The sequence below is a fragment of the Denticeps clupeoides genome, chromosome 1 (genome assembly GCF_900700375.1).
Source record: "Denticeps clupeoides chromosome 1, fDenClu1.1, whole genome shotgun sequence".
NCBI classification, from domain to species: Eukaryota; Metazoa; Chordata; class Actinopteri; order Clupeiformes; family Denticipitidae; genus Denticeps; species Denticeps clupeoides.
In genome coordinates, this window is record NC_041707.1 from 31,955,083 (window position 1) to 31,971,124 (window position 16,042).

At 41.5% G+C, this 16,042-nt stretch overlaps 1 protein-coding gene across 1 annotated transcript in view; it reads left to right on the top strand.

Annotated features, from left to right (window-relative positions):
* Nucleotides 1–16,042, top strand: part of atrn (attractin) — a 47,100-nt gene that overhangs the window by 25,253 nt on the left and 5,805 nt on the right. Inside the window, exons 17-27 of the mRNA XM_028979440.1 lie at nucleotides 76–261; nucleotides 561–812; nucleotides 2,740–2,877; nucleotides 3,359–3,452; nucleotides 3,622–3,674; nucleotides 3,997–4,091; nucleotides 5,066–5,144; nucleotides 6,689–6,846; nucleotides 10,273–10,334; nucleotides 11,632–11,710; nucleotides 15,421–15,528. Coding sequence (XP_028835273.1) covers nucleotides 76–261; nucleotides 561–812; nucleotides 2,740–2,877; nucleotides 3,359–3,452; nucleotides 3,622–3,674; nucleotides 3,997–4,091; nucleotides 5,066–5,144; nucleotides 6,689–6,846; nucleotides 10,273–10,334; nucleotides 11,632–11,710; nucleotides 15,421–15,528 — 1,304 coding nt within the window. The remainder of the gene's footprint in view (nucleotides 1–75; nucleotides 262–560; nucleotides 813–2,739; nucleotides 2,878–3,358; nucleotides 3,453–3,621; nucleotides 3,675–3,996; nucleotides 4,092–5,065; nucleotides 5,145–6,688; nucleotides 6,847–10,272; nucleotides 10,335–11,631; nucleotides 11,711–15,420; nucleotides 15,529–16,042) is intronic.

Genomic DNA, 16,042 nt, shown 5'->3' on the forward strand with positions numbered 1-16,042 from the left:
AGCATATTTGGAGTGCTGAATGTGCAGTGACATTTATTTTGTTATTTCTTTCTTTTTTTACCTATGTTTCCGCAGCAAACCACAGTGCGAAGGCGTGCCGCACCCCGTGTGCGCAGAGAGGATCGTGTAACGAGTGCACCAGCAGCAATTCCGAGTGCATGTGGTGCAGCAGCATGAATCAGTGTGTCGACTCCAATGCCTACGTCGCCTCCTTTCCCTATGGCCAGTGCATGGAGTGGTACACAATGAACAGCTGTCCACGTAAGTGTGTGTGGTGTATTATATACTGAATACAATGAAAGACATAAAAAAAAAGTTCATTTTCATTTAACTAACCTGCTTTCCAATGTGAAGATTGAAGACGTAATACTTCACTTGATTAGCTTTGCATATATGGTTTTGCATTCCGTATCTTTGCATAAATTGCATTGGAACATAATCTTGATACTTTCACAACCAAGTTCTCAATATTGAGGATAAATAAAAAAAAATTTAAAGTAAATGCAAACATTTGTTCAATAACACTTTGATGACTGTGTATCTGTCTGTGTGTGTGGCAGCGGAGAATTGCTCAGGCTACCGGACGTGCAGTTTGTGTTTGGAGCAGCCGGGGTGCGGTTGGTGCACAGACCCTAGCAACACCGGGCAGGGCCAGTGCATTGAGGGCTCGTACCGTGGCCCAATCCAGACGCTGCTACCCGCACCCTCCACAAGCCCCAGTGCCACTCAGCTAAGGCCCCTCTCACCAATGCTCAACATTTCCATGTGTGCTCAAGAGCAGAAATACAACTGGTCATTTATACAGTGTCCAGGTCAGTCTCTCCTATATACACAATTACACACAGATGTTTAGAAAATTGCAAATAATTTCCATTCACACACACACACACACACACACACACACACACACGGCTGTGTTCTTAGGGTCATTGTCATATTGGAAAGTGAACCTTCAGCCAAGTCTGAGGTCCTGGGCACTAGGTTTTCAGTTTCTATGACCAAACAACCTGTCCCTGCAGAGGAAAATCGGCCCCACAACACCATGCTGCCACCACCATGCTTCACTGTTGGGATGGTACTGGGCAGGTGGCTGGTTTTCTATACACGTACCGCTTAGAATTAAGGCCAAAAAGTTCTATCTGGGTTTTGTCAGACCTGAGAATCTTGTTTCTTACAAGATTTTTTCCCCAATCTCTATGCGGGCTTTCATGTGTCTAGCACTGAGGAGAGGCTTCAGTCAGGCCATAAAACCCAGGTTGGTGAATGGCTGCAGTGAGAGTTGTCCTTCTGGAACTTTTTCCATTTTCAGAAAGGATCTCTGGAGCTCAGCCAGGGTTCTTTGGGTCTTGCTAACCTCTCCCACTAAGGCTCTTCTCCCTCGTTTAAGGATTATGGAGGGAACTGTGCTCTTGGGAACATTAACTGCAGAACTGTGCCTTGCCACAATCCTGCCTTTGAGCTCTTCAGTCAGTTCCTTCGACCTCATGGCTTAGTTTGTGCATGGTGAGCTGTGATGGGAAGTTATAAATAGTTGTGTGCCTTTCTCAATCACGTCTAATCAATTTTATTGAGTACAGCTGCATTCAGGTCAATGTGCACAACCATCTCACAGATGGTCAAGAGAAATGGACGCCACCGGGATGAATATGTCAGCGCCACAAATTAATTTTTCTAAAAAAATGAATTAACAAAGGTCTGAATACTTTTTGAACGCACTGTACGCGTGTGTGTATATTAAGCTAGTCATGATACTGAAACTTCAAACTCAATACTGATACCAAATATGGGTGGGGGAGACACATATTTACTACATAACTTTTTAGTAAATAAAACTTATGTATGAATTGCGTGTTGTGCACTTACACAATTTGCAAAACATAAAGAGATAAGCGAAGACACTGATATTCTTATAGTTAACTAACTACAATAGTATTGTTTGACAGTGGCAGTTGAAATATTCAAATAACGTTTGAACAACTTCACTCCCGTCTCAAAACTCCATGTATAATTTGGAGTGATGTTGTTTCAAATTTGTTGAGCTGCTCGCTTTGATAGGGACATTTTTTAAGCTCTTCTTGCAAATTGGCTTGTCCACATGCTTTGGTTTTCCCCATTCATCTGGTTGAAATCTGAAATACTTCCAGACAGTGTGCTTGCTTTTAAAATTTTCTAGCAAACTTGGAGTTGCACAATTATGTTAAAAGTGTGTCCTTCATGTAAACATTGGGTCCTCCAGGTAGCCAGGGAGGTGCTGCCCAGTACAATGCCTGTTGAAAATTGTAGTAGTCTGCCGTGGATTTCTGAACCTGCAAAACTGGAATTTAAGTGTCAATACCAGTACTAATTGATACTAAAATTTTTGCAATCTGAGAATAAATGTTTGTGTGTGTGACAGACAGACATATGCACATTTTTAATATTAAGTGTTTCTTAATTGCAAGTTCATGAAAATAAGCTGAACTGCTGAATCAATAGCAAAATGTTTAGCGTAAAAAAAAAAAAGTCATTCACAGAAAAAATGTGTGGCTTTAGCAGTGAAGCAGCAAACTCTAATATGATATTGGTATATAAATGATATTCATGAGATGAAAAATGCTGTGGCTATAAAAAGTTATATTTTTATTTTACTTTATGATCAGTGAGGGAACAGAATTATTTACTGGAAGTTTTTGATATTCATCTAGATTTTTTTTCTGTTTCCCTTTTCCTGTATGTGTGTGTGTGTGTGTGTGTGTGTAGCCTGCCAGTGTAATGGCCACAGTCAGTGTGTCAATGATAGTGTGTGTGAGAAGTGTGAGGACCTCACTGCTGGCCGACACTGTGAGAGTTGCATCGCGGGTTACTATGGAGACCCTACCAATGGTGGTTCCTGCCAACGTAAGTGTGTGTGTATAGAAGTTACTGATTTAGTCATGTTCAAATGGAAAACTAGGTGAAAATAGGGGGTCATCATAATAATGTGGGTTGTCAAAATGGCATCTGTGAATATAATGTATAATGTACATACACAAATAGAAATAAATGACATTTATTCAAAAAAGGGAACTTCATTCTGATGTTGCTCTAATGTTACTAATACTGACCAAGTTCTCCCATCTCTTGTAACAAAAAAAAATTGTGAATGCATAAAAGTAAATGAGTATTACAATTCTACACACATGCAAGCTCTTTTTTGGCACTCTGCCAAGGTGCAATGACCTATGGGTAGTACTGTGGTAGATTGGGGGGTTCCAGGTATACATTGTCTAGTATCGAAGTGTGACATTATTACTATACGAGTTCTACTGCAGTTGGAACACCTTTCATATGTGAGCATGTACTCATTTACTATGTGTGTGTTTCCTACTGCTTTTTGTAGCTTGTAAGTGCAATGGCCACGCCAGCATGTGTAACCCCAGTAACGGCAAATGCTACTGCACTACCAAGGGCATCAAAGGAGACCGATGCAATCTGTAAGTTCTCTCTCTCTCTCTTTCTCTCTTCATCACTGTTAACTCAGTTCCTTTTACTTTCTTTTAACTTCTTTCATTATCCTCTTCAGGAGTTCATTGTTGAGAGCCATTAGAGTGAAATTGCTCTGTTCAGCGGTGCTCATAATCTCTCTCTTTCTCCCACAAACAGTTGTGAAGTTGAAAATCGTTACCAAGGAAACCCACTCAAGGGCACCTGCTATTGTGAGTAAAAGTCTGGTCAGAACCAGGGGTGCAGAGAGTTCATTTAAAATGCACTGCATGCTGTCATCAGTGACCACTCAATACACACACACACACACACACACACACACACACACACACACACACACACACACACACACACACACAACTGAACAGATGCAATAATACTAGTTTATACTAAACTGGGTTTTTTCTGAAATGTATAATAAATAATCTAAAAATTACAATTCTTGTAAATGAAGAACCACCACTGAAATATCTTCACAGTGCTTGAGCAGTTCTCTCTCTCACACACACTAATAACAGTGTTCCTCTGCCTCAGACACTCTGCTGATAGATTACCAGTTCACCTTCAGTCTGTCCCAGGAGGACGACCGATACTACACTGCCATCAACTTTGTAGTCTCACCTGAGGAGGTAGGTGTCTCGTCCCTTTCTCTCTCACCACAGCACAACTGTGGAAATCCAGCGAGAAATTAAATGAAACTTTCAATTGGTTGAAAGTGAGCCTCTTAATCAAAATGTGTAAATCACACCGTAAACTTTGAAACAATACATTTCTGATATCATAGGTCAGCAAATATTTTATTTTAGTTACGAAAAGTTATGCATAGAAAGTTAATTATCACTGATAGTGAATCACTGTAAGGAAACTTTAGTATGTTAATATGTCTACCCATACATTTATTGTAAAATACCTGAAAATCTGTACATTCCAACAGTTCTCAGGCTTTCTCACTCACAATTTTAAGCATTCATGCCAAATCTTGATCCTTGATACATCAATACTTCATAGCATCATATCAATAATGCATAATAAGAGGAACCAAGACTGTATTGTTGTATTGATTTATTAACCCCCCCCCCTTCTCTGGTGAACATTGCATGGTGATGTGATCTTTACTAGCAGTTGCTAACTGGACCCACTGCTGTCATCATGTTTTGAAAATGTTTGGCAAACTATACGTAGCTACTAGAACCAGGCTGAGCAGCGCCGGTTTATGTGCAGTTACTGATGACACGTCCTCCACAAATTGCATTCATCTGTTCTGTGACCTGGTTGGCACATTGTGATTAAAAATAAGTCTTGAAAATCCTGTGCTGCAGCTGGTAATAAGAAAACCTAAATGTTGTTTGCTGATGTGAATCTGAAAAACTGAAATGGGAAAAATATGATCTGTGATGTTGAGTGTAACAGATTTGCTTGCTATACCCAAACTTTTTTTTTTTTCATCCATTGAAGCTATAATTTAAATTGGTTTTTCAAATTATATAAAATCTTCATGCAACTATCTTATTCTTATTTCATATAACATCTACTAATCAGTGGTAAAAATTTAGATTTTTCTTATTGTAAGATTTTATTTACTCGTGTGTCCTTTCAAATGCAGCAAAACCGGGATCTGGACATGTTCATCAACGCTTCTAAAAACTTCAACCTCAACATCACTTGGGCTACTAGCTTCACAGGTATGTTCTGGTGATGATCTCTTTATCACCTAGAGGTCCTCAGAACCAGATGTGCTCAATCAGAAAGCAGAGATAAACAGAAGTGGCTTTTTTAAAAAAAAATTTTTTTTAAGGTGTGTTTTTTTCCCCGTCAACATGTACACGTGTCCTCAAAATAATGGATGGTAGGAGTGTTTTTTTTTTTTTTTTTTTTGGGGGGGGGGTAACACTGCACACTGTCTACAAGTTGTTGTTGTTGTTGTTGTAAGACAGTCAAATTACGCTTTTTACCAAAAAAACTTGCCTGATGTCAGTGATGCATTATTAAACATAAAGCATTTTTTTTTATACAAATTGTGTATGACATAGGCACCATGAAACAACTCTCTTGGTTTCTAAGTTTTGTATTTATTGTGAAGACTTTGTCCTATCTACACATACTTGTCCTATCTACACATACAACACTACAACAACTGAAGAACCAGAGTCTCTGTGTTCTCACCTTCTATCTCTGATTGTGTAGCAGCAGAGCTCTCAGCAAGTTGCTGGCCTGTGGCTTGATGGGGCTTCCTGTTTATATGATGACACTCAGTCTCTTCTCTGGGACAGTCTGTGGAGAGGTGATCTTCTGATGGGACATTAGATGGGATGTGTGTCTCAAGGGCCTCATGTTTTTACATCATGTTACACACTGGGAGAGATGGAAAGATCTTTTCTGAGAATTCAAGACTGCTCGGTCGCAACAGTTCCATTATGGGTGATGTTTAAAGTAATTTTTCTGTCCCTGTCATCCTCCCCTGGGACCTGTCGACGTCTCTTTCCACTATCCCTGTTAAAACAGATCTTGAGGCATGGTACATCAGTGGAAAAGATGAAGCTGCATATCACGCTATATAGCTTTTCACTCTGAGTCTTTCTGGTTTTGACCAATGCCTTGTTATACCTTATCTGGATTTATGCAGTCTGTTTAAGAATGAAACATTTAAAACAGACTTGCAAATTATTTTTGTTATTTTTTCCGTACATTTGGTAAAAGGGCCTAATAAAGACTAAGGCTTTTTTTTTAATCTGTCCATTATTTCTTGGTTCTGGGATTAATGGGTTAAGCAAAAGATTAAATAAGTACAGTTGTTTGAGCGGAATAGCTCGGCCACGCCTACTCGGATCACTTATAAGTAATAGCACACCTCTGGAAAATACAAATTTTTGATATATAGCTTTCCAGTGTGCATGCTCTGGTTTGACCCACATTAAGTGCTGAAAAATGTACTATAAGAATAAATAATAAAGAAACAAATCTTTTTTTTTTTTTTTCCCCTTCCTTTCCTCCATTGAGAACCAATTGAGTTCCGCACATGGAAAAAAAAAATAGCGATGGCTGTGATGTGATGCTTGGGGTGGCCAGTAGGGTGGCCAGGATTAAGCGTGAGGTGGCCAGCCACCCCACTGCTCTGCCATTGTACAGGGTTTGTTGTTAATAGGCCGTTTAGATATGATCATGAAACAGAGAGAGCACTGTCAAATTACATAGTTTATTTCTTTCTTTCTGTCTGTCTGTCTTGCAGCTGGCACCCAGTCAGGTGAAGAGGTTCCTATCGTCTCCCGTGGCAACATAAAGGAGTTCAAGGACAGCTTTTCCAATGAGAAGTTTGATTTCCGGAGCAACCCCAACATCACTTTCTTTGTCTATGTCAGCAACTTCACCTGGCCCATTAAGATACAGGTATGATTTACCATCGTCGAATGGACTTACTGGAGAAAGTTAATAAGCCTCATCTCTTACTAGGGATTAAGTTGATGTGTCAGTTTGCCATGATACTTATTTCTTCTGTTATCCAGAATCAATTCAATGCAAAGTATTTAATAAGTTAAATAACAGAAAATCAAGGGAGGAACTGAAGACAATGTATAATATACAGCTAAACAATGCAGTTTCAAAATAAACTTTTAATACATTTTGTAATATTTTTAACTTGACAGAATCAGCAGTATTTTGACATCATTATCATAGATATGAAAATCAGTGTTTATCAATTATTAATTAAAACTTAGTCACTACAACTTTCTTCACAAAGCAAGTGACATTGTTTGCAACAAAGCAATATATGCTTGAGATTTTCTACGTTTTGTCACATTGCAAATATCAACTTAAGTTTTATATGATTTTATATGATTGCAAACAAAGAGCATCACCAAGACCACAAAAACACCCCAGACAAAGTTGTGTAGAAGTTGAAATCAGGGTTAAGTTATGAAAAAAAATATCTTCCTAAACTTTGAACATCTCACAGAGCACTGTTCAATCCATCATCCCCAAACGGGAAGGGTATGGTGCAATGACAGACCTACCAAGACACATTGGTCCACCCTAACTAACAGGCCGGGACAGGAGGAGAAGCAGAGAAACAGCCGTCAGGCCCGTGGGAACTCTTGAGGAGCTTTTATAGAGGGATGAGAGAAGAAGAATGCAATTGTTGAAAGTCTTAAGAAGTCAGAATAGGGGTCCCAGCTAACACAATAGCAGTTGTATTTTGTCTGACATCAGTGTGTGTGTGTGTGTGTGTGTGTGTGTGTGTGTGTGCTTCATCTTGCATATGTGCCCTTTTTCAACTGGATTAGAGAATGCCAGACACTTTCTATGTTCCATCTTCTCCAAGGCCTCTGTCACTCATTGCTCCGTTACTTTCTCTCAGTAGCGGGGATCCCAGGGTTAGATTCCGGTTGTCCCTCGATTTACTCCTCCTCCCCTCTCCTCCCTCCTTCCTCTCCCCCACTCCTTTCTCCTCTTCTGAACTTCAGAAAGGTCCACAGAAAGGTATATTTTACCCTCCTCTCTTCTGTCCCTTTCTTCACTGCTTCCTCTGCTTACGGCTGCGACTGTGTGTGTGTGTGTGTGTGTGTGTGTGTGTGTGTGTGTGTGTGTGTGTGTGTGTGTGTGTGTGTGTGTGTGTGAGTGAGAGAGATAGGGGGTTGAGGCATAAACAGAGAGGCAGGTTGCGTGAGTGAAAAGTATATGAAAGCCAGAGTGTGTTCAGTAGAGCCGCATTTGTGCATTTTTTTTCTTCTTTTTACATTTTCTGTAGCTGGGACGGATGAAAGTTTGGTGTGCCAGGAGGAATGTTAAGTTGAAACACATGGCAGAGAGAGATGTGAAGTTGTGCAGGAAACTGTTGATTGGGGCACAGACTGGACTCTTGGTTTGTTTTTAGGTTGCGTGTGTGTGTTTGTGTGTGTGTGCCTGCACACACGTACGTGTCAAATACAGTAGGAACGTCTCAACTGAGATGTTTGTTCAGGCCACACAGCTCGAGGTGAGTGGGGTGTGTGTTTACGTTCTGTTATTGTTGTAGAGCATTATGTAATAACAAGGTATGTTCATTAAAACTGACAAAGACATAAACATGATGAACACACACAAGCTGTGTTGGTAAGATAGGTGGCAAATAACTTGAGATGAACCATGCTGACCGCTGCACTCTGTAGAACTGTAGAACTAAATGGTCATGGTTGTTACCCACGGCAACCTAGACTGAACATACACACACACATAATTTACTGAGAAAAAGACTTGATTTAATGATGATTCTTAATATCATCATTCAAATTTCTTCATCTGGTCTGCCAGGCCTACGCACCAACTCTCTCTCTCATTTACACACACACACATACACGCACACTCAGACAGACACCCTGGTTTGTCACTCTCACAGTGACAATGTGGGACATGAATTTTTTAGATGCATTATTCCCTTTTCCCAAATCGCACCATCAAAGTTATGCTTGAAAAGTGCTGTTTTTCAGAAGAGTAACGTCGACACTGTAGCAGCGAATCTCTCCTGTAATGCAGTCCGAACAGAAGCTGCAAGTGTATTAGCATCTATGAAGGAAGTGTGTGTGTTTTACGGAATCTCTCTGGAATGCTGTTCCCATGCTGCTGTGGCTTGGATATGCTTACTTTGGAGGCAGAGAGAGAGAGAGCAGTGTTGGATGCTTTTAGGTACATTTTTACTTCAGTAAAGTCCTTTAAATACTTAAAAAAAAAAAAAAAGTATTTATATTCAAAAGTAAAAGTATGATTATTTATTTCTGCTCTAATGTCCTTTTATCATTCTTTTAACCAGACTTTTGTTTAATCAACTCCTTGTAGGTGACACTATTTTACAAGAATGTCATTAATTATTGTGACGACCATCATTATAAGAGCACACACACTCACTGTCACATACACTCACATATATACAGTACAGACCAAAGGTTTGGACACACCTTCTCAATCAATGTGTTTTCTTTATTTTCATGACCATTTACATTGGTAGATTCTCACTGAAGGCATCAAAACTATGAATGAACACATGTGGAGTTATGTACTTAACAAAAAAAAAGGTGAAATAACTGAAAACATGTTTTACATTCAGTCGTCACCTGAAATGGTTTTCCAACAGTCTTGAAGGAGTTCCCAGAGGTGTTTAGCACTTGTTGGCCACTTTGCCTTCACTCTGCGGTCCAGCTCACCCCAGACCATCTGGATTGGGTTCAGGTCCGGTGACTGTGGAGGCCAGATCTCCACTTTTTGTTAAGTACATAACTCCACATGTGTTCATTCATAGTTTTGATGCCTTCAGTGAGAATCTACCATCACCCTGAGTGAGCATTGGGCAGCCATGACAGGCGCCCGGGGAGCACCTCGGTGGGTGTGTTAAATATGGTGGTCACTGCAGCAGATATCAAAACACGGTATAATGGTGTGAGATATAGATGGTTTTAGTGAGGTTTTTGTCATGCCTGTTTGTGTGTGTTGCTTAGGTGCAGTGGATTAAGATGAATTGGACAGCAGGAGGCAGTGTTGCAGCATCCAATTTGTGTGTGTGTGTTTCTGTGTGAGTGTGAGATTATGTTTGCATGTGAGTACAGAAACGGGTATATTAAACTTGGCTGTCAACCACATTCCGATTTCCCATCCTTAGCTGCCTGCTTTTAAGACTGGGGTTCAGAAAGTCAATGTTTTAACACCCTGAGCCTGTCTGCTCCCCACTCTGATCACTTTGTTCTCTTCAAAATTCGTTTCTGTTATATTCTCTTCTCTGGACAGTTTTTTTTAGATTATTTGTCAAATTCTTCTCTCATGTTCTGTGTGTTTGTTGTGTTTCAGATTGCGTTCTCTCAGCACAACAACTTCATGGATCTGGTGCAGTTCTTTGTCACGTTCTTCAGGTAAATCTTCTTCCTTTGAACAGGCTAACTAAACACTGATTGGCTCATTTGACCAACCGGATGAATGTCAACCGGTTGAACCATCTGACCCAGATGGTTATAAGGTTTATCAAAATTCAACTGTTGCTGTGTATCCAGATGTGTCCTCACAGTGACCCCTGAATGGCCAGGTTGACTGCTGATTAGCTGATCTAGTGTGTGTGTGTGTGTGTGTATATGGGTGTGTGTTTTATGAACCGTCAATGTCTCCAGCACCTTATTAACAACATAACTCCTCTGTGTGGAAGGGAACATTATTGACATTGTTGGAAAATGATGGTTCTGTTTTTAAAGTCAGGCGATTGTGCACTTCTTCATGGCAGAGGAGGCGGGGCCAGAACACACACACCTCATAACAAGTAGCCAATTAATGGCCCAGTTCAGCAGGGCTGGGAGTTTGTGTGTGGGGATGGCTGTGGGCTTTAAATCTCCTCTTGAGGAAATGCAGTAATATGTTATTGATTTTGTGGGTAGTGGAGCTGGTAAAACAGTGTGAACACACACACACACACACACACACACTGGTGTATGAGACTGTGTGCAGCACTTTGCTTTGGTGAAATTTGAAGTTCCCCACCATTAGGTTTGTCATCGAAGGTGTTGTGATGAATAGCTTGACTTTGATACTACAGTAAAGTGAAAGTGTGTGTAGATGTATATATGTACGTGTAGACACACACACACACGCATGCACACTGCACACAACTACTTTAAAAGTCTCTTTATATTTTGGTCACATGAATCATACATCAGACGCCCCCCTCCATATACTGTCCCCACTCCCTCACAGCAGGAGCTGTCATGTCATGGCCTGACCTCTGAACCTGTCCTTCAGACCACCTGGGGTGTGTGTGTATGTCTGTGTTGCCTGAAGCACAACTAGAATGACTGCCTAAAGCAGAGATATACTGACTGCATGTACGACTGTCGTTAGGGCAGGGGCGGTTGTACAAGCTTAATTGATGATTGTGATAAAATTCCGTTCCATGTCGGTGATCAGATTTGGGCATTTTTCACCAACGTGATAAAAATAGCAGAAATTTGCATCCTTTGTAAAAATCATATGGGAAAATATATATCGTGATCAATTTCATGTTGCCCAGGACTAACTGCAGCAATACTGTCCATGGAACATTTGAAAACCACATCTGTTTGTTTGTGTGTGTATGTATGTGTGAGTAGAGCTATGTGTATATCCTGTTTACAAATGTGTGTTACGTGTTCTTCACAAAGCTCTCTCGCCCTCTCTCTCTGTCAGTTGTTTCCTGTCACTGCTCCTGGTTGCTGCTGTTGTCTGGAAGATCAAGCAGAGCTGCTGGGCATCAAGACGAAGAGAGGTTTGTGTCCGTGTGTGTGTGTGTGTGTGTGTGTGTGTATCCTAATGAGCATCACATGTCCTCATAAGCCATTATCAACACTACTTACCCATCCTCACCTGTTTTTTTTTTTTTTTTCTTTTTTCATCTTCAGATTGTTTTGCAAATGAAAATAGATAAATAGATGGTTTTAATTTCTTTCATTATGAACAAGAAAGCAACATTAACACATTTTAAAGATTTGCAACTAGCAATATTATTCATAGCACGCTACTTGCTTTAATTGAGCCAAATTTCCGTCATTTGATTTAAGCTTAGCTAATGAATTCTCTACCTGCTGTTGCCGTGGAAGGTGTTTCCTCAGCTACCGGTAATGAGTAACAGCGAGTGTTTATCACCGTCTGCTACACTTCTCCATGGCCCTGCAGTGAACATGCCCTTATTCCTGTTCAGTGGAAAAGCAGTTCTGGAGATCCTCTCATTAAGACGCATTGTGCGATATAGATTTAATTTTACCCTCCAACTGAAATCAGCTCCCATGATCCAGTCCCAAATTCCGTGCTTCTCTGCCGATGTTTTTTTGTGTAAAATACAGGCTGCTGTCTCTAAACGTGATTGTCACTGTTAAATGGTCTTTTGGCAATGTGTGTGTTTTTGTGTGTATTATGTGTTAAGTGGGTGTGTTTTATGGCATACATGCAGGATGTATTAATCCTTTAATCTGTATCCCCAGGGAGTTACTGGGAGTGATTAGCCAACTGGATTAGCTTTGATTAGGGATTTTGTTTCCCCGTTACAGACCTGAATGAATCTGCTGGCCCGTTAAAGGGACCATAATGCTGTGAGCTGTGGCAGGAGATCCTGCCTTGGTCTCTATTGGTCTGTCTCGCTGCTCAGGGAGTGTTTCATGGAGCCTTTGATGGATTTTTTTTTTTTTTGTGTATGAATTGATTAGTTTTGAATGGTCAAAGGTCAACTGAATGGTTCTGTGTCAGTTTTTAGAAGATCTATTGAGGGCGCACAGTCGCACACACACAGTCACACAATCACTTTTTCTCCTCTCCTAACTTCTGACTTCTTATGTTCTCACAGACACACACTAAGAGATTAAACGAATTGGCTTGTTCCTAAGCAAGTCTCATTTTGACAGAGGCGAATCCTAATTGCATCTGGCCTGTGAAGAGTGTGTTTGTGTCTGTGAGTGTGTGTGCTTGCGGTGTGTCCCTGTCTTAGTTAGTGATGTCAAATTGCGTTTTTCTCCCTATTTCTTATCCGCCTTGTGGGACTGCGCTTCAGTCGGACTGAAAATTTCTGGTTGTATTTGTGTGTGTGTACGGACCTGTGAGGGCCTTGAACATCCTTCTTGAGACTGAAACATTTTAAAAGCTCTTCAGAGGCCAGCACAGATTAATTTACAGATGTGGAGGCGGCGAGTGTGTGAGTGTGTGTGTCAAACGAGGGTCAAATGAAGCCTAACCCCGATTCTACAGGAGTGGGTTTCAGAAGCTGAGAGCTGTGTGTGTCTGTGTGTGTGTGTTTTTATACACTCCCAGCTGTGCGTTGAGATCTGAAACACTTGTGTCTGATCTCATGAGTGTTTGTCTCATGAATACTGATGATGATGAGGTTGATGGTGGTGATATTACAGTCTGCTGTGTTTGCGTGTCTTACTGCACCACCCACACATCAAAAAAAAAATACGATCACCATCAAGGCAGAGCTTTTAATTTTTTAAAAAACCTTTCAGCACACATCGCAGCATTAGTTTGGTTTGTTTCCGGGTTCTGGTTCGGTTTTGCAGCCTCACTGTCATTTCCTGCACAAATGCTTTATATGTATTCAGCACAGGCACGTTTATATTTATACGCAAGATCATGAATAGTCGGAAGAGGAGAACTCTGAAGGAGAACAATGAGCAGATTTTGCTGATTCTGCTCATTGTGTCCAGTCCTTCAGATAAATGAAAGTCAGTGGGCACTAGTAATAAAATCGCGATCTAGATTGGTTCCACCCCTGGACCTGTGAGCACCACCTGTTGCTCAACACGTCTATAATCTGGAACTAGCAGGTCCTCTTTTTCTTTTTGGAGATTTCAGGGATGTTTGTTCAATTCTATCTAGGGCGTTCTCTTCACAGTCACATGTACACCTCATTCCAGAACAGCACCTGCTCCACCTGACTGAAGGAGCCGTCGACACAAGGTGGCATCTCCAAGCTTTGAGCAGTCACATGAGGCATCCACACCCTGTCATAGCGCCAAGGTTCCTGAGTGCTCTCTTTAGCATACACTTGAGTGTTCCACATCCAACATTCCTGACAGCCCGATCTGCACCTACTCGCCCTGACTTAGCGTTCCACATACATCGTTCTACATACGCTCCTCCAGCACACTTGTTCTATGTGCTGCTCACGCCGTGTTCCACTTTCTGCTTGTACCGTTCCTGACTGGGTTAACACTAAGCAACTCATTATCAGGAACCATGACCGCAAGCTATGAGCCCCCCGGGGTTCCTTTTTATCCCACAAGTGCTAGTGGAATGGCTGGATGACTCTGTTTACGTGCTAATGGTCCTGTTTATAAAGCCCACTTGCAGTTCAGCTTGTGACCTCTAGGTGCCGTAAGAATTCTACACACCATTCCTCATTTCTTTCTCTTTAGCTTTGTCCTCTTTCTGTCAGTTTTCTTGACTCATGTTAGACTCCACTCTCTTGGGTCATGTGACCTGGACTGGCATCGCCTGTATTCCTCACACCAAAGAGAAGGGAATCCACAGAAGTCTGAAGCGCGACCTGCTTTAGTTCACAGATAAAACCGCTCATCTGTCCTGTCAGAGGAACATCCAGATTCAGGTGGTTGATGTGTGGATTTCCTGTGAGGCATTATTATAGCCTATAGGCGGCAGGTGTGTGTGTGTGTGTGTGTGTTAAGGGTTCTGCTGTGTGGTCCAGGCCTCAGACTGAATAAAGACATGTCTCTGTTCAGAGACCCTCGCCCTGACCACCAGTCAGATCCACAAGAGCAAGAACATGTTATGTGCTCTGACACCAGTCACAACACATGCACAGGCTCACGTCAGTGGTTGTGCATGCATGCACGCACACACACACACTTTCATTTACGTCTTTATGCTGCACTTTAACTGTCAGTTTCATGGCAGTTTATTCCGCTTTCAAGACATTTCTGAAGGAAACCACATGAAGGAGGATGGCATGAGGCATCACGCTCAACCTCGAATCTCAGACACTTCTCCAGCTTTATTTTTAATTCCCATTCTATGTGCGCTGACGATTATGAGTCATGGCGAGAGAGACGGGCATCGTTTAATTTACCATTGACTGTTTGATCCCCCCCTTCCTCTTCCTCCATCACTGTCTGACAGTTTAAAGTGGTTGAGTGAAGATGGAGATTTTCATTTCTTATTTTATCTCAGCATGTGCCTGTGTGTGTTTGGTGTGAAATGTGCACATGTTGTTTACCTGCAAGGCCGAACTCTGATCACAGAAAGAATCTGGGCTTTGGTGCCTCCCCCTAAAGCCTATAAATATTGTGTGAGAGTGTGTGTGTGTGTGTGTGTGTGTGTGTGTGTGTGTGTGTGTGTGTGTGTGTGTGTGGCAGTGTGTTCTGGGTGATCTGTGCGTGTCTGTCTCTACTCTTCTGTCCTTGTAAATCACTGGATGCAGTGTCTTCTCATTTGTGTGGATGGTAATACTCCTGCTCTCCGCTCCCTCAGCAACTCCTGCGTGAGATGCAGCAGATGGCGAGTCGACCCTTCGCAAGCGTCAGTGTTGCCCTGGAAACAGATGAGGAGCCACCTGACCTGATTGGTGGAAATGTAAAGGTGAGCGTGACCCTGGAGGCAGTGTGTGTGTGTGTGTGTGTGTCTTTTGGTGTAGTAACATAATCTGTCATTCACTCATTCCTGCCTTATTTGTCTCTACTGACCTGATCTGTGTCTCTGTAGTTAATCAGAACCAGAGACTCAGCATGACTTCTTTTCCTCAAATGTATGCTAGGCAAATGCTTTTAGATATTTACCAGTCCCATGTGTTTTAAGCTGCTTCTTCAAACCTTTGGACAAGCAATGTATGGCAGTAATTAAACTCCAAGCACCAGCAAGCTATCCACACAGTGAATGGAACTTAAAAACACAGCAGAAACATTTAATACTATTACAGTGCAAACTGTGGGTTCAACAGAAACAAGGAAAGACTCTTTGTAGGACCTTTGTAACTACAAAAAGGGGTGGTTGTAGCCTAGTAGGTAACACAACTCTCCTATGAACCAGAAGACCCAGGTTCAAATCCCACTTACTGCCATTGTGTCCCTGAGCAAGACAGTGAGTGTCTCCAGGG